Below are 18,532 nucleotides of genomic sequence, written 5' to 3' on the forward strand. Positions count from 1 at the left end.
GTTTTAGTCAGTACAGCACACMCCACAACTGCAGGTGTCACAAATTTCAAAAACTGATTCTCCATAGTGTAGCTGGCTGGTTTTGCAAAAGCACAACCTGACGTGGAACTGTGATCTGTAGAACTCCTAGGTTCTATTAACGCACTTTGAGAATAATTTATTCTAATCATGCCCCAAGATATTCTCACCAGTCAGAAGTCTGAATCCCATTTCAAACATTTTTTAATGGAAAATTGGAGCAAATGGAGCTCAAATATTGATGGAAGACATCTGAAATGAAAAATACTTTAAATGTTCTCCATATGCTAATATAAACATTTAGTGCTAAATAAAATAGACAATCACCTCCAATTCTAGTATCAATAATTTATTTTTATTTTATTTTATTTTTTTACATTTTGCAATCTGTTACAGGAGAAGAAACACTTGCTAATGAAAATGACATTTTTTAAACCATTTTCCAAAGTAATGAAAATACTTAAGCATACTCCCTAGTCTGCAGATTTATGATTGAACTGCCAATATTAAATAATTTTAAGCAAGTGCATTCTCTAWTTATTCCTTGTGTAAATTAGTTTTAGTACCCTCTTTCTCCTACAGGAAGACTAATATCTAATTTTCTTTATTCTAAATTCTCAATCTTTGATCTCCCTACTTATCTATCTGGAAACAAGTCAAACAGACTAGTTACTGACGCTAAAGCCACACAAGTGGAATCAGTGCCAAGGTTCTGTGTTCTCCTGACAACAACCTACTCAGCTTCCTACGGGCCCAAAAGAAAACAAAATAACCCCCTACTTTTCCCCAAACTGGATTCACTGCATGACAGTGCATTGCATTGCCACTAAACTGGCCACAGTAGATGTTCTGACAGGAAACAAGCCAGGTAACTAACAAGATACAAAKAATTACAAATGAATTTGGTAAAAATGTTTCTAGCATTTTCTCAATGGTATATTAACTAGAATCCTACTTTCCTTCCACAAAAAATATATTTTTTATAAATACATTTTAATACAGACAATTTTGATTCTATGCAAAAAAGTCAATGTCACATTCAAACAGGTATTCTCAGTGTAGCATTAAGATAAAAGCAGACATCACAGTAGGTATCAACACACTGACTCTTGGGAGGCAGTTTACAATGTCTTACGAGCAGGTATATAAACATATACTTTCAGCCACTTAATCAGACTATCCTGTGATGTAGAACATAACTGAGCTGCACTTGAGGCCTGGAGTATCATACCCTTGGAATAGATTTCCATGTTTAGAAAATGATATGAACTGTCAGTAAGATTTAATATCTGATTAATATTAAACATTTGTGTAAACTTAGCTAGTGCTTGTGCTGGGGATACAGAAAAGAACTGCTAACAGGCTATTTCAGATCTCAGGAGAAAAAACATTTAAACTTATCATGGCCTTAAAACTCCTGGTTCCAACTAGTTAAAATTAACTCTCACTGTCTTTCTCTCTTTCTCCTTTGTTTCTTCCCAAAGGTAACTTCAACCACCAGAGTCAATGTATGCCATCAGCTTTGGATCCTGCAAATAAATCTTTGCGCACATAAGCTTGTCTCATTATAATTTGTGCAATACAGATGTAGTTCCAGCTGCTTTTCTTTTTTGTAAGGGATACAAGTAATCTCTACAATTTGGTTTCTAATCAGATCTAATTAAAATTTATCTGTCAACAGTATTTTTTTCCAGAGGTATGAATATTTAACAGCTCCATTTTATAATATATAATAAGTATGAAATTTGGATATTAGCAATTTATTATCTTAAATAGTCCCCAAACAATTTTTCCTTAAGTAAGTGTTCCCTTTAATTTTTGTCACAAAAATTGAATTCTAGGTTTTATGGGTGAACATGCATCACTATTTCTCAATACACTTTAATAGTCTGTTTGCATCAAAAGGAAAGGACTTAGCAGCCTGCAATCTGTTTCGCACAGAGACAGCCAGTAGCTGCACTTCTGACACTCCCACACAAGTATTTGAGATGCAACTCAAATGAAGGACAGAGGTGGCAAACAGAGCCATCTTACTGACTTGCTCATAAAACAAGATGTAGAGAGAGATCATGAGCAAGAACTAAATCCCAGCACCTGGTTTTCAAAATAAAAATAAAAATAAAAAAAAAAAAGAGAGAGAGAGAGAGAACTCCTCCTCAGTCAGGCAGGACAATTCTGTAATTACGCAACTGTCACCACATAACGGGCACATTCATAGAAGCATTTTTGGTTTTGGTCACTAAGCTGAGATCAAAGTTTCTTAAATTTAAACCATACTTACATTGGATGTGTTAACCTTGAAAATAAATTCTATATCTGCTCCTAAAGTTTGTGATTTATTAGACCATGCAGCATGGTAGTTAACCACAAATATTTTCCTGTTACCTTTCTGAACAAAACTTGAAATTTAAAGGAGCTTAAGACTGAGAAAATAATTTGTTGAGTTACAATTATGGCAATATCAGTACATGCAGAGACTTGGCTTCCTTTTCCAAAATTAAATCAATATGTAAAGTACACATCCAGTTATGTCTTATGATGGGAAAAAACTAGTCATTATTAGCAGATAATCTTCCTTAGCTTTTTGATGTTTTCTTTTGCTTTTAGAAAGCCAGATCCCAAATTTGCAGATGGAGTCATTAAACAGATTTATTGATATAGTCATAATTAAAATAATCTTTAAAAAGATCAAAGAAAAATACAAAAAAATATTTTTAGAGGCAGAATTTTGTGATTTTGTAGGTAGACTTGCAAAGTAAGCCCAACAGAGATTAATATTAAAAACATAAAATAATAACTAGCCAGGAAGACTAGATGTTTGCTTAAAATTTGACTTTCAACTAGCTTATAATAAGAATCAGCTGCCAATTTAAGGAGAAACTGCGGGTCTAATTTTACAACTGACCTGAGAGCTTTCTGCTCCCTTTCAGATGAATGAAAGTTGAAGTTACTCAGTGCCTTACAATGCATGGCCTTTAAAAAGGCAAAATTCCTCACCCTGAAAACCACAAATATGTTGAAGTTTATTTTTTTTTTAATGCCTAACTTTATTTTTCTTGTTTTAGACTAATCCTAATTATAGAAGACAAATTCATTCAGTAAAATATCTCATATATTTTACTAATTTTTCTATTAGCYTGAAATTGTAACCCACAGAATCTAAATTATCAGAACAGTTAGCAGAATTCATGAGGGAGATCAGTAGTGCATCCTCTTTTACGCTTAACTTCAAACCTACTATAAAACACAGAGTGTTAGAAAGTCCATTCAGCAACATATTACACTTTTGGGAACAAAATAACTTTCTCCAGGTTCTTCTTCTTTTTGTAGGGGCACATCGCCCTTTCAAGTTTTGGTTGATTACTGTAATATTTCTTATGGCATTACCTTTTTTTTCTTTTTAAAACTAAACTCTTACAGGGAGGAAGCATAAAAAAGGAGCAGAACGTGACTATTTCACTTCAAGCAAACAATACAGAGAAGATACTCAATATGATAACCCAAGACTGACAAGAGTCTGCATAGAAGCTCAGTTACCACTCTCCCAGAAATGTACTGAGATGATACAGCTGTTTGAGATGTATCACTGGCAATTCTGAGCAAGCACCGTTGCTGGAAGTCCCTTAAAACTCGTACACACAGACATGATTCATACAAACAACAGATAAGATTTGAAAGATACTAACTGAAAGGTGTATAGGGTGCTAGTTATAAATATACACACCCTCTTCTGTCTTCACATCAATACATTTTCTCCTTCAAGAGCTGGACAAAATTCACAAATACTTAAATTTGCAAAATTTCTTACAATATAAAGATAGTGTAATAGCCCTGATGCAAAAAATGGGGGGAGGGTAGACTATTTTCACCTTTAGGAATTATTGTGCTACAAAACTTTGTGATCAGTAGCTCACAGCATTATAAAAATAACGAGGAAATTCTTTGTAACCCTCAAACAGGTAAGTCAACCATGGAGAACCCATACCATGAATAGACTAAAYGTTAACTACGTAATAATGTCAGCCTAACCTAAACCCTTCATTTTTTCCTGATTATTCTGCACTGCAGACAAAAAAACAGTGCTATATATGTCTCATCATCATAATAATTACTGCAAGACACCAGTTGTGTAAAATCAGTGAACTCCTCATACTTTCTTAGCTATCAATCTTAAAAAATTCTGTGCTGTAACCTAAACTCATTGTGTTTACTTTAGAAAGCTGAATCAACTTTCAGAAGTAAAGAAAGCCAAGCCAAATACAAATGGTAACACATTTAATAGTAATCACAACCCCAATAATAGCGCAAAACCTCCCTGCTCTTGGATAGATTCTTAGGCAGGCTATATGTGGAACCATTTGCAGTTTTCCTGTTGGACTTAGGCTGTTACTGGAAGATGTTAATCACAGCTGGGAATGGTATTTTATAAAAATTACTACAATCACACGTATCTGAGGCTAACACATAATGTTCCACTGAAACTCACAGAATTAGACATGGAGACATCAAATATTTATAGAAATATCTACAAATTGCAACTGCCAATTATTAGAGTATCAGTGAACTGATCTCTAGAGTAAGGGTTTCATGACAACAGACTACTTAGGCAAAATAAAAGATGAAGGGTTTTACTGCACACAAGTTTCTCCATTTTTTGTTTTATTTTGTTTTGCCTATATAATTTATTGTTTTTATGTTGCTACTTTGTATGTCTGTCCTTCTAAGAAGGAGCACATTCTGAGAAACTTATGCAAAATGATTCTTAAACTTCTTACAGAGACAAGAGAGAGCTTTTGATAAACCTGTGTTGTGCCTTAAACAAAGTCTTACATTATCAGACTCACTGTTTCAGGAGTATTAATATCAAATGCAAAACACTTTTTAACAAAGGGGAAAAMACTATCAAAACATTCTTCAAATTCAGATACAAAGGATTGTGTAGTGGTTATCATGCATGCTTTACATGCTGAAGGTCCTCGGTTCAAGCCCCAGTGGAACCAGCATCAGGAAACCTTTGGGAGGTTGGACTAGATGATCTCCAGAGGTCCCTTCCAACCTTACTGATTCTGTGACTCTGTGACAAAAGCAAAACTGGAAGTTCCACATACTGATTGCCTTACACAAAAGAAAATGTTGCTCTAACAAGTAATGCTGAAGCCCTTGTCCTAGYATTGAACAGAGAAAGAAAAAAACAGACAGACAGAGATGGAAAACCCATACCATGAAGARGCTGAATGTTAACTACATAATAATGTCAGCCTAACCTAAAACCCTTCATTTTTCCTGATTATTCTGCATTGTATTTGCAAAAACTTAAATAAATTGGGAATGCTTATGATGGTTTGTAGACCCTCAATGCTATTTTGCTCCATCTGAACTGTAAAAGGAGAGGCCCTGACTCTAAACAGGCCTGTCACTGAGCTACTCATCTTCATTGCAAGTTCCATTGCTTCCAAGGTTAAACAGAATACTACATAGAAGAAACAAAGAAAAGAGAAAAGTATGAGATAGCTATTTAGAGAAACAATCTAAGGATGAAACTTTTGCTTTTGTAAAGTGTTACGCTGAACATTTTTAACTGAATAAAAAGTTAAACTGACTGTACCTTTGAAGCATCCACAGATAGAAACAAACAGACACAACTCTGCATCTGCATTCATCCACTCACACAGTTTCTCGGATTACATTCTGTGAGAAAGCCATCATGTCCTAAAAGAGACTTGAGGGCAAGAACACAAATCCACAGAATTAGGCCAAAATTCCCCAGGTCCCACAAGGCCATTTCCAAAGCAGACACTTAAAGAACTTAGGGCAGTGGTATCCAAAGATCGCTTAGCTTTGCAGAACTGTTTAAAGTTCTTAAGAACTGGGTCTGCTTCAAAGCTAGCAAAGATGAGACTGGCCAATTTAGTCATGAAACTCCTACTGTGGCAAAGAGTCCTTGGTTTGTGGATCCTCGTTCAGCTGACGTTGCAGGCAACTGAACTGAAGGTGTTGTTATCCCTGACAACTTCTACAGGAAAGGGAAGGCCAGCGCAGGCTGGCTGTCCATCCCGTGCTCAAGGTCCTCCACTGTAGGAGTAATCTGCCTTGTTGTGCATCACCAGCTTGTTGTCTACAAAGTAGAAACTGTCCGACTGTGTCTCATATGGATGAAGGATCATCTCTCGAACTGCAGACAAAAAAACAAATTAGTCATGTTGGGTGCTAGCCCTACTGTAACAACACTCAGTGCCGACTATTCTTGGAGACTGGGTCTCAGCTGGGTTTAATAGCATTGCTCAGACAGCAACAAACTCTAAAGTTAAAAAAGAAAAGAAAAGAAAAAAAGAAGCCTACCCAACCATTTGTTTTTCAGTAGCATTTAAAGAACTCAAACAGAATTCAAATATGTTAAGGCACCACACAAACTGTAAGTGTACTAGCTACCCTCAAAACAATATTGCGTTAGTTTTAAGATAGTAAGATAGTCAACTCAAAACAAGGAAGCAAGCAAAGCGGATCACTATTTTGCACAGACTGTAACATTAGTAGTGACATACATGATTGAGGACTATACAGAGTATTAGGGCACACAGGTGGAGCACTGATGCCATTACGTCTTGGGAGAAGGGAGAGAAAATAAAAAGTTACGTTCATACTAAAACTGAAACCTCTCAAGCTATCCACGTAACACATCAAACATGAAAGCAGAACATAAAGTTTGTTACCCATTTGACTGGACATCTTTCCAGTCCTGCTTTTTTAGTTATTTCATAACACTTATTTTTTTTCTACCTAACACTGAAGCTTCCCTTTTATGAATAAAAAAGCATCATCAGGTGGTGATAGGATATATGGTACTAGAAAACAAAAGCCGTACAAAACATAGATGTAAAACTACTTGGATGTATTTTTCCATACCCGTTTTCTATAGACAGCTCCTTGGAAAAGGTTTCTCCAAAACAACTTAGACTAACATCGCTATTTGGTAACCCAAACACCAGAAAGAGCTTACTGAGATCCTCCGAGAGCTGTGGGAATTCGTAGATGTGCTCACACGTATTTTTACTGCTGGGGATGCAGAACCCGAATTCAAAATCAAAACTCTTCAGCAATTGATCCCGGAAGTAATGCCTCTCGATCATGCGGAAATTATTAATGGGTTTGTCCCCTACTGTGAATTCCACCCTGTAAAGGAAGYGTAAGATCGAAATGAGCTTTCCTCATTCAGGATTTTCAGGCACTGCTGTCAGGTAGGAAAGAACTCTTCTGAAAAAGGGGGTGGGGGAAGGCAAAATATTTAAATCAATGATACTAATCAAATTCTCCTTCTTTCTTAAAATGTGCAATTCTGTTTTAAGATTAGCAGCAAGCCGTAATGTACAACTTTGCTCTAAATATTAGCAGCCGAAGGGATCTATCAAAATGCAGACTAGTATGAATCCAAACTAATGATTTCTATAAACCTGTAAAACAAACAAACAAAAAAAAGCTTGCACTGGAACAGTAATTGATGCTCAGTTATAGTATTATGGTCTTAATGCCATAATAGCAATGGACATAAAGCTCTTAATTAGATCTACTAATTTAAGCTTAAGTGAATGTCAAAGAAAAAAAAAGATAATAAAGGCTCCGCCATAGTGTGATCCAATATCCTTCTAAAATCTTCAATAAAGGCAGAAGGGCCCAGCAGCCAACTCTTCAAGAGGGCAGAAGAGAAAGCCCCAGCTAAAACTTGCATCTTTCCATGCACACTATTTAACTGTGGAAAAAAGCGACAGCTAATTTTTACTTAAAAAAAAAAAAGTACCCTGTCACATATATTACGTAGCAATGTCTTTGGTCCAAAGCTTTACAGAAAAAGACTTCAGGTGCCATTAGTCTGTCCACTTTATACTGCTCTTTTTAGCCTTAGTCTCTTCAGCCCCGTGCCAGTTCTTAGGGTAAATAAACAAGCTAAAGGAATGGCGAATGCAAGGCAACCAGCCAAGACATTTGGAGCTCCTCAAAATTAAAAGATATCTCTATTAGATCAACTTAATATGCATAGTAGTAAGAGCCACCTTCACTCTGTAAGCCTGCAGGATTTTTCTGTATGGGAAAAATGTAACACAGGAGCGATTACTTACGTGGCTCCCACTTGCCGAAGTCTAAGAAAAGCTGGCGTAAACTGGTAGCGTACAAACCGTCCRGCATTGGGGTCAATGTCCTTCTTGTCATTGTGTTCACGTTCTGGAAAAGCGCAAAGGAAAGCTCCGTCACTGTCGTCTGAGAAACAGAAAGCCAGTGAAAATACTAGCGTGACCGTTATCTCCTCCTCAGCCTCAYGCCTTTGGTGGAGCTCCTGCTTGGATGCTCGAGGATGAAGCCTGGTGAACAACCCGTAGCACGTTTGGTGCCACAAAGCTCTTTCCCACCTTCTTCGGCAAGGTTAGCTAATTCACGCTTAAATCCCTGCAGAACACAGCAAACGACTGCAGCAGGGGAAACTGTTTTCTAATAATTCAAGTGTTTGCTCCCCAAAATTAAGGGTTGAGCTCAGCTTCAGCAGCAAAGTTTTGCTGTCTTTTAAAGTAMTCCAGCCCTCACATTTCTATCTATTTGGCAATGTTGGAAATTTGTTCCCCAGGAAGAAAAGAATGAGGGCTCCTTTCTGGCAGAAMGTGCAATAAACAAAGAGCTCTCTGTGCCGAACCTGGGCGAGCAGCACACAGTTGTGTATTTTTAACCAGGAAAAAGTACATTACGAGCAAAAAAAATCGGTGATCAAAGTTTGAGGGTTCCTCACCAAAATGATGGACGTACAAAATASTACAAACTCCCTATTAGAGATTCTATTTCTGATTTTCCTCACTGTTAAGGATGACTGTGCACAGTGATCTCATTACACTCAGTTCTTTCACGGCTTTATTAACTGAGTTCACAAAAATAACATTTGGTCACAATGTGATTCACACAAGCATTTCACAGTCACTATGGTAATAAGGGGAAGAAAGCAAAAAATACATYGTAGAGAACAAACTTTTAAAATTCYTAGCAAGACAATTGACTCAAAACATGCTTTCTTTAACAAAAGGGAGCAAACCAACCAACCTGTTATCTGCCTTGCAAAGTTCCCTTCAGCTTTTGCTCACAGACGAAAGAGAGGACAGAAATCTAACTTTTAAAAGAGAGAGCAAGAAYTGGGACCTCTATCTTTACCCTACTATCTCTTCTGGTGCGAGAATAAGGGACCACTTAACGAAACTAGCAGGTGATGGAGTCAAAGCAAAGGCAGGCGGCGTCAACCGCAACACACAGTTAACCTGGGAAATTCCTTGCTATAGGACATTGTGGTGCTAAAAAGGTACGTTGCACGGACGAGGGTGTGCTTACGCTCCTCCTGTAGTCTAAGGCGTCCGCTGCTGTCACTCAAAGACAGAGCATTCGCAGGATGGTCCGAGCCGCTTCTTACGCTCTGGAGTGACTTACTGTTCCTACCCCCAACGCAGAACTGCAGYACGCCTCTGACCAAACCATCTCATCTTAGCACCTCTTGTTTGCTATCTCAAAGCTACGGAAAACTTCCTTTCACATGGAAGGAGATGGGGAAGACTGGAAAGAGCATTTGATGAAGAAAAGAACAGTTGCACTGAGTTTTTATTACTCACTGGTAACAGGTAACACTTTGCTGGTTACAAGTAACGCCTAACAAGTCATGAAAAACACAAAGCATGTTTTCAGTTTGTCTCCTTTGCACAACTGACATATGGTGTCTGTCTTCTGGAGATGCTTGTTTTCCTGACTCCCAAAAGAAAGATGCTAGCTTGACAGCTAAACTATGTTCACTGCTGAACAGCMAAGCMACCAACACATTCTGACTTCTTCCTCCTCTTCTTCTTCTATTTACAATATCCATCTGTCCTTTCTAATCACAGATGGCAATCACAGGAAYGCAGCAGCAATGTTAACTGCTTGTGTTGGAACAACGGGATACCTGAAYAGTATCTCCACTGCAGCCAGGGCTCTAGCCCTCTTGCAGTTAATAGCATCTCCTATTTGGGGGAAATATGTTGAGTAAAAGGAGTGGAAAAAGGCAAAAAGGAAGCACACACTAGCATTCATTTGTTTGGRACAGCAGTATTTTGTGTGTGCACTCACCTGAAGCTGGTGGTTTGGTGATTTCAAACAGCACTGTGCCAGACTCCATGTCCCGGATTTTGAACCTGGTGAAGTCTATCTTGTAAACATTTTCCTCTGGAGTGCACAGATAATCTGCAGAGGAAAGCAAATTTAAATGAAGGCTGCTCAGAAACACCAGGTATTTCTGGCTACTCTCTGGTGGTCACAGCCAGAAGGAGGAAAAGCCCAGTGCCCCCAGTATTCCGTTTTTATCCCAAAGCAAATGTCTACAAAGACAGTCGCAGTGCTGAGCACTCCTCATTGCTCTGCAAGGGCAGCTGCAAGGGGAAAATGCTCCCTGCCCTGGCACCCTGAGGTCATCATCTTTTTCTAACCCTGGGCCAGCATCATCCGGACCCGTTTTCCCTCGGCGTACCGAGAATAGGCAAGGCCCCCACCAAATCCTAGCCTTTGCAGGGTAAGAGGCTTTGCCCATTTTGAAAACTGYCCTCGGGCAGAATGCAAGCACTAAGCAGCTTTGCGGGCACTAAGCCGCCCGCGCGTCATTGGGACAGGAGCATCCTCCTGCCCACGCCACCTCCCCTTCCGCGGCCCTCCGCGGATGGAGCACGGCCTCTGCTCTCCCGCGACGCTTGTCCCGGGCAAAGACTTGCTCCTCGGCACCAAAAACAGTGTTAAAACCTAGGAAGCAGCGTGGGAAGAGAGCCCTTCCCTGCCTCGTGAGCCAGCTTCTGGCCAGGTTACGGACTCTTCCGCGGGAAGGAGGGATCGGGGTGCCCGCGGTGTACTCCCCACTCCACAGGCAGGCGCGGGTTGAAAGAGCTCCAGTGACTTTCTCTATCCAGACAAATCTAACTAAATGTGCACGCATAAAAGCTGGGTTAGCTTCTGAGTGACTACGCAGCTGCATTTCTTAAGAGACTTGGGTTAGAAGTTTAAAAAAAGGTAAAAGTAATACRTCAAAATGGTAATTCTGAGCCCTTTCACAGCTGCTAATTCCTGCTGTTAGTCCAAATTACCCCTTTATTGCAGTTTGGTTTCCTATTTCAAAAATTTAAGTGTATCCATCCACCTAAGSCTTATTTACTGAATATATGAAAATAAGTTACGGTGTAGTTAGAGACCATCCCTTCCCATAACAAACCTTCAGCACAGCTATAGCAAACTGGGTWCTATGTTAACAGTTTGGCATTCTGCTTCACGGGCAGCGGTTCGCACGTGTGCTAGCGAAGAATTTATCACCCTGAAYAGCAGACGACGCTGCCACAGCACGAGCGCGTCCGCCGTGCCGCGCAGCGCCGGCGAGACAGGCAGGCGCCCTCGCTGGGACGCGTGCTGACGGAAATCGGGCCGCCGGAGCGCTCGAGGGGAGSGGAGCTGCCGGCAGCGCCGCGCGAGATCGCTCCCAGCCGCTGCCGAGCGCAGACTGCACGTCTAGCGCCCAGCCTTTCCCGCAAACCTTTTACCCTTCGCAAACCTGCTTAACTCGCAGCGCCGCCTCGGTGCACGCTGGCGCGAAGAACAGAAGCGTTAAACCTCCGGCGTAAAATCACCTCTGGGCGATTTTACAACCCCCCGCYGAAAGGAAGCGGGTTTAACAGAGGCTCCCGAGCAGCCCCAGCCCTCCCCCTGCGCCCCCTCGGTGCGGGCCGAGCAAGCGGCAGCGGCGCCGGCRGAAGCACGCTCTCACCCCCGGGCAGCTGGTAGCAGCTCGACCTCGGCRCTGCCGTGAGAAACGAAAGCCTAACGGCTGCGCGAACCCCTCTTCCTTGGTTTTAAAGCACGCTAGCTGGGGAGATTTGGACATCCAAATCACCACTTTGCCCCAGAGTTTCCGAGCCGCAGGCAGGCGACGTCGCGGGCTGCACCAGAGCTGCAGGCACCGACCGCCGCCGGCCCACGCTCCTGCCCCGCGCCGAGCCGCTGCGTACGACACGGGCATCGGCCGGGCTTCGCCGCCCGCGTCCAACGCGGCGGGCGGGCGCCGGGCCGGAGCGCCAACGCGGCGGGCGCACGGCCGCCTCGGAGCCGGGGCGCCTCCGCCCGAGCTCGCAGGCGAGTCTGCCAGGCGCGCTGCTCCGCCAGTTAATTATTAAGTGTTTTCCTCCTGCAGAATTCCTTCCCGTCCGGCTCCATGGCAACAGTTTTATCCCCTCCTTGGCAGCGGCGTTGCTGCAGCAACGGTGTCCGTGACTCATCCCTCATCCGGCGGAGAGGAGAGCAAAGCCGAGCCACCGGAAGAGGAGCAAACCCGAGGCAGGCTCCYGCCAGGCTCCTGCTCACCGTCAGTATTAAAAACGTGCCTGTTGCAAATCCTGTTCAAAACAACAAAAAAATCAACTCAAATAACCACGTGCGGTTGTTTTCTGCACACAAGAGAAGCCTGCGGCTGCACTAGAAAATCTTTTTGGCAACAGCACGCCAGCCCTGGGGCCGGGGAGCATCATCCTGCTTGGAATCGGCACAGACTTCTGCTGAGCTGAGCACTAGATCAGCTAGTCTCATCTCATACCTACTTATTTTTAAATTACTGCAAGCCCCTGTTGCCCACACTTCCATGACGCACTTAACTGCATCATCTGCTTTCATTACACTAATTCACCATTCCCACAATTTGGGGAACGGAGGCAGCATCCCCCTCTCCTTTCCTGAGACTGCTCCAAGCCTCACTGAGTGAGGTGGATCATTGCAGCGAAGGCAGGTTTGGTCTCCCAAGACAGAGCATTCTCTTATTTCTTCCACCTCCTCAAAGCAGGTTGTGTTATTTCCCACTCAGGAACCAAATAATCACAGTATCTCTGAGGGAGCCCTCAGTACTCACCTGATTGACGGCTGATGGAGACAACACTCTCCCCGAGGGATGGGCACATCACCACTAGCGCAGGAAACCCAGCAGACTGTCTCTTGTTCTGAGGCACCCACGTTAAGCAGCGCAAAAGCAGGCTGCAAATGAGGACKGTTTCCAACTCCTCCCTAAAGCACAGTGAATTGCCCTACCCCAGTCCTCCAAACCCAAACTCCTCCCGAAAGGAGTTCACCAGCTGAGCCGAACTTGGCCTCGAAGCCAAGAGCAAGCTCTTGCAGCTCGCCCAAGCCAAGTGCTAGCAGCTGCCTCTCAGCACATCGCTGTTCCTGCCTGCTGGGGCCTCTGCTGCTTAGATCTGCGAGTCCCCACTACAAGACATTTTCTCTCTTAAGACCTACCCTGATTACGAAGAGCTTGGAAGCACAACTAGCTGCTGCAGTGGTCTCAGGCAGCAGCAGAGGTGATGGACTTCCTGAGCCAGAAACAACAGATTTTGCCAGGAATACTTCTTTTGTATGAAAAAGTGCTTAAAACAACAAACAAACAAACAGCGAACTGTAGCATGTGTTTTGAGCCACACGCTTCAGCAAGCTGGCGTTGCAAAGGGGCACGAAAGGCAAAGGATCATCCAGCGCACATCTCCGCAGCAGACAGCTAATGAAGGCACTTTCTCCTCCTGCCCTTTCCCCACTACTTCAGCTATCTAACAGATGAGATTAGGCGTCTGATCCTGGTCAAAGCAAGCTAAATGTCAATACTGCATTTTCAGATTCCCTTTGCATCAATGCCCCCAGGCATGTCTGATCAAGAGGAGGCGTTGCTGGAGGATGGAGGACGCACTCCTCGCTGCGCTCCTGCCAAGATYTCCTCTCCTTCTCCGCAACCCAGGGAAAGCACATGCCCTCTCTCTCACAAACATCAGCTATTTCTGGGGCGCTCATTAAAGCTTCAAAGCTCGGATTGGGCAGCTCCTATTTTAAGCCTTTAGTGGCCCAGTGAGGAAAGYGGAGCCTGGATGGGGCATGGAAGAAACTCAGAACCTGATGGGGAGAAAGGCTCTAAACCAGGAGGATGCTGCACAAGAAGCAGGTGCAACAGCAGCTGCTTGGGATAAGAACGACTCTCCCCAGCACCAGCAGAACTTTAGGGAGCAAGACGGCTCCTCTTCCGTGCAGGCCTGTTTCCTAACATGCATTAGCCAACAAGGTCAGAAGGTATTTTGAAAGCTACTGCCAAGACATAAGCCAGGTATAAAGCAAAGCCAACGGAAGATGAACTCCTAGGAGCTGGAGATTAGGAGATTATCAGATTGAGGAGTCTCAGGAGGAAGTGAGCAAAAAATAGCACCAATGCCGCGGAGAGGCAGAGCGGTGACACAGGGCAGAGCATGGGATGGCAGGGCCAGCGCCAGGCAATGCCGATACCACCGGAGCCCAATTAAAGAACAAGCTGGACCGTCTGCCCTGGCCTCTGCCTGCGCAGCTGAAGTCCCACAGAGAGGATGGCAGAGGAGCAGGGCAGGACCTTCGGGGAGCACGTGACGCCGGCACACGGTGGCAGGGCTGCCGGCGGCCCCCGAGTCTGAAACCACGCTGGCGATATTACCGAAATCAGTTCACTTCGGTCTCGTGCACAGGGCTAACCCAAAGCAAGCAGTCCCTGCTCAAAGCCCCACCTGATGCCTCCAGCCCATGTCCCTGCTTTCCAGTTACCTTTCCCGTTTCCACTGGGATAGCCCAAACCTTTAAAACTGGCAGGAGGAGAAACCAGCTTGGCTGCCAGTGCCATACCCCGTATTGCACATATTTGCCCTCTGCAGAAACCTAACAGCCCGTATTTAAGCACAAGACTACCAAAAAGCCTTCATCTACCCAACACTTAAGTTGTGAGTTATCGCAAAGCCTTGAAAAGCCTCACAACATACGCTCTGTTGCCTAGGAAAGGCGGCCGGTGCTAGCAGCTCGACACAGCTCCCAGATACTGCTCTGCTATTAGAAATCAGCATGTCAATATAATTTACACGTTGCAGCCCCAGACAACTCAGAACAGTGATTCATTAACCATCTCACAAACACCCACAGCTAATTAGGGCTCCTAATACAATATATTTCACCAAGCTAATTGGGGGAAGAAGGAGAAGCCGTGGTCCAGGAGCGGCTTTGAAGGTCAACTTGCACACGAGCTTTCTGTTAACACTGCAGCAAAACTGGTACGAAAGTCACCCACGAAGGGTCTGCCCCGAGCAGCCCACCGCAGCAGAGCTTTGCCAAGCTCGCCTTTAGCTGAAGCTSCAGAGAAAAGTCTCAGAGAAATCCRAAATGACAGCTCAGGGCAGAGATTAGTTTCAGAAATGATTAAGCGCACATCTCTTATTTTCAGGTTGCATTTTGTAATTGTTGTCATGCATGTAATCAATTATTTAACCCTTTGGTTTCCTAAAATAAAACAAGTTTTACTCTAAGGAAAGCAGCAGTACAGACCAGCGGCGCAGGAGCCTGGAGCTGTGCTGAGCAGGGCGACCTCCGAGGCTGTCGCTTGTCTCCTGTTACGTACGTGCCCAAAGGCTGGTGCTGTCCCACACCTGTAAATTGGGACAGTTGCCCCCAGGGGCCRCAAGGCCATCTTCCTACTAACCACCAGCCACCCTAACCCCAAAGATGGAGGGAAAAAATAAGAGCTCTCTTTCGATTAACYGTGTCCTGCAGCCAACAGGGCATCTACACGCCTTTGGGACTAGCAGAGCATCACCCAGCAAAGCTGCAAGACTGAGCGTGGCGAAGGACGKGGAGGGCAGCACGGCTCCTTGGCCAGCTCCAAGAGGCAGGACAGGGCGTTCGCAGCCACCGATGTCCCAGTAATTGCAGACGGGCTCCCCTGATCCTCTGGCTGCCTCAGTAATTAATTGTAATTTGAACTGAGCTCTGCCCTGCTCCTTTGCTAATCCCAAGTTAATCATGTTGTAAGGTTTTTCTTCTTTGGTAACCACGGTTGTGCGAGCAACTAACAAATCCTGCTAATCGCAAAGAAAACGTTTCATTTGCCTTATACCTAATGCTGTTGCAGCAGCATCGGAGCAAGCCCCACTGAAGGGCCCAGCTATCCTGGGGCAGCACCCAGACCCACGAGGCTGCACCCTGGAAATGGAGCCGGGGCAGAATTTAACACCGGGAGGACGCACCGTATGCAGGACAGTTTGCACGACTCCCCCTTTAAGCTTATTAGAAACATGCTAAGAGCAGAGCCCAGCTGGCCTTCCCGGCTCCTGCCCGCTCGGGTTACAGAAGGGTTTCTCCGGGCKAGCAGTAAGGGCGCCGTGGCCACCGAGCACCTCCTGCTTTCCCAGCTGGCCCGTCCGAGACACCCAACGCCTGGTCACGCGCCAGGATCCCCAGGGCAGAGAGCGTATCGCGATCCCCCCGGCTGCGCTTCCAGCCAGGGCTTTCCCGAGATCCGAACGCCGGGGAACGGCTGGCAGAGTCCGTCCGCGCGCTCCCAGCCTCYGGGGGCTGCGGGCGAGAAAGGCGACGCGAGACCAAACCGCAGAGCGCTACCGACCCCCTCACCCCCACGGGGTCGGCCCGGGAGCACCCGAGCGGAGGGGCGATGCGCCCACGGTGCCACCAGAGCTTCGCCCAGCCCGGCCCAGCGCCCCGAATGGCACTCCAGGGCCGAGGGGTACGACGGCAGAGCCAGGGGCACGTCAGTGCCTCCTACCCGCTCTCGCCAAGGGCACAGAGCAAATTTCAWCCTCAGGAAGCACCTAAGGGCCTCGACCCTCCGGGCGCCTGCACGTGCCCTTCCCAAAAGGAACCCGCTGACCCAGCCTCAGCAAAACGCTTCCCGGAGAGGTGTCCTGTATCCTCGCTGTGCCAGCCCAGCCTGGATAAGGACAGATCAGGCCCCGTCTGGAACCGCGGGGATGTCCGGGATGCCGGGATGTTTCCACCGTGGCTCTCGCTCCACAGCAAACTCCYGCTTTGACTTCGAACCGGCTGGAGTCCCAACACCTTTGGGTCGTCTGCTGGGTATCAAAACCAGGGTGAGCAAAATTTGAGTGACCGAGCCCATCAGTCTGAACGATTTGGTGGCACAGACACTGAGGTTTGTTAAGAAATGGAATTCAACTAGTTTTAAGTAGGGACAAAAGGGAAAAAAAAAAAAAAAAAGAACCGAGAAAGAGAAGGAGAAATCCTAACCCTTCAGATCTCTACCCACCATCCTATTATGGTCTTCTCAACATGTCTCAAAACTAGTCACTGCTGTTAACACCCCTTAAAAGCCATAAATAACCAAGGCAGGATGCCACATACTTCTTGCTAGCTTTGCTTAGTCTCTTGGTGTTGAAAAACAGCCTGGAGAGACCATGTGCTGAGCTCTCCCCTGGCCTGGAAGGACTTCACGCTCCTCCAGCCCTTATCTTCCTTCCCAGGCCAAGCCAGGCCCAACCCATACCCCGGATACTGCTCCAGCTGCCAGCACCAAGGCTGAGCCACCTCGTGCACCAGGGATGGGAAGGGGATAAAACTTGGGGTTACTTCAGGTTTAAGCCAAAAGCTAAAGGGGCCGAGAAGGAGGGGAGCACCAAGGGCTGCGATGAGGCTCTCCTGGAAGGCAAAGCATCGCGCCGCTCCCTTGGAGTCGTGCCAGGCTGGATGCCTGGAGAGGGCAGACACGCTCCCCAGGACCGGTCCCACACGTTTTTTGGGTAGCCACTGTCCCTGGATAAAACGGGGAGAGTTTGCCCAGCAGAGCCAGACAGGGATAAAGAGCCACAATGAGCAGGCAGGAAGATTTGAAGAGACCTTTAACAACAGGCTAGAGGAGAAAGTATGAACTTGGCCACTGTCCCGCTCACGTTTGCRCTTTTGGACTATGGGAGGGCACCAAAAGTGAAGCGTCTGCTGCCTCCCCAGCACGTCCCGAGGAGAGGACGGYGCTGGGGTAGCCACAAGCTTCTCTCCCGCAGCCTGAGATCCTTCCCCTCCCCACTGCTCCCTCCGTCCAGAGCAGAAGACTGGGATGATTTTGCATTGATATTTTTGGCAATCTATTTTTACGAGCTTGCTGCAGCCCATGCAAATAATTAAAGGCCACAGAATGCTCCAAATAAACGTTACGCGGTAAGGATCAGAAAAACATTTTTGTGCTTTGCTCTCTGCACTTAACCCACCAAGTGGGAAACCGGGCTTGAGAAGGGGGGTGCTGCGTCGCCGGCAGCGCGATACAACACGCCCAGCACGAGCGCGTTGGCTCGTCCAGAGACTAGTGCGAAGGCACGTGGAGGATTTCAGACGTGGAGAGCTTCCAGCGGCTCCCACGTGGCCCGCCGGAGCGACAAGCTCTTTCCCTGCAGAGGGCTTAGCCAGGGCTCACCTAACGCAGCCGGTTCTCGCCCGGCGCGACCCGGCAGCACCCCCTGCGTGACCCCGTGCCAGCGAGTCTCACGGAGGAAGGGGCGCAAACCAGCTGCAAACGTTTCCTTTCCACCTTCCCTTTGCTTCGCCGCGTGCTGCCCCGCGGCCGGAAGGGGCAGGTAGCCGCCAGCTCGGTCCCGCAGCCGGGGCGAGCAGAGCAGAGCAACAGCGGGGCCGGCCGCTGCCTCGC

The 18,532-nt window shown here is 45.8% G+C and overlaps 1 protein-coding gene across 2 annotated transcripts in view; it reads right to left on the bottom strand.

Annotated features, from left to right (window-relative positions):
- Positions 1-3,040: 3,040 nt before the first annotated feature.
- The window catches only part of UNC119 (unc-119 lipid binding chaperone), a 17,024-nt gene continuing 1,532 nt past the window's right edge, over positions 3,041-18,532 (bottom strand). The window contains exons 2-5 of one of the 2 annotated variants that reach the window (XM_085309309.1): positions 10,141-10,254; positions 8,130-8,232; positions 7,016-7,188; positions 3,041-6,190 (exon numbers count right to left, since the gene is read on the bottom strand). In XM_085309309.1, the coding sequence (XP_085165435.1) occupies positions 6,078-6,190; positions 7,016-7,188; positions 8,130-8,232; positions 10,141-10,254 (503 nt within the window). In that variant the 3' untranslated portion in view covers positions 3,041-6,077. Of the gene's footprint in view, positions 6,191-7,015; positions 7,189-8,129; positions 8,269-10,140; positions 10,255-18,532 lie in introns of both variants that reach the window. The other variant, XM_085309308.1, reaches the window with a different exon arrangement.

This window comes from Rhea americana, unplaced genomic scaffold (assembly GCF_003343005.1).
Source record: "Rhea americana isolate MKP2758 unplaced genomic scaffold, rheAme1 scaffold_295, whole genome shotgun sequence".
Lineage (NCBI taxonomy): Eukaryota > Metazoa > Chordata > Aves > Rheiformes > Rheidae > Rhea > Rhea americana.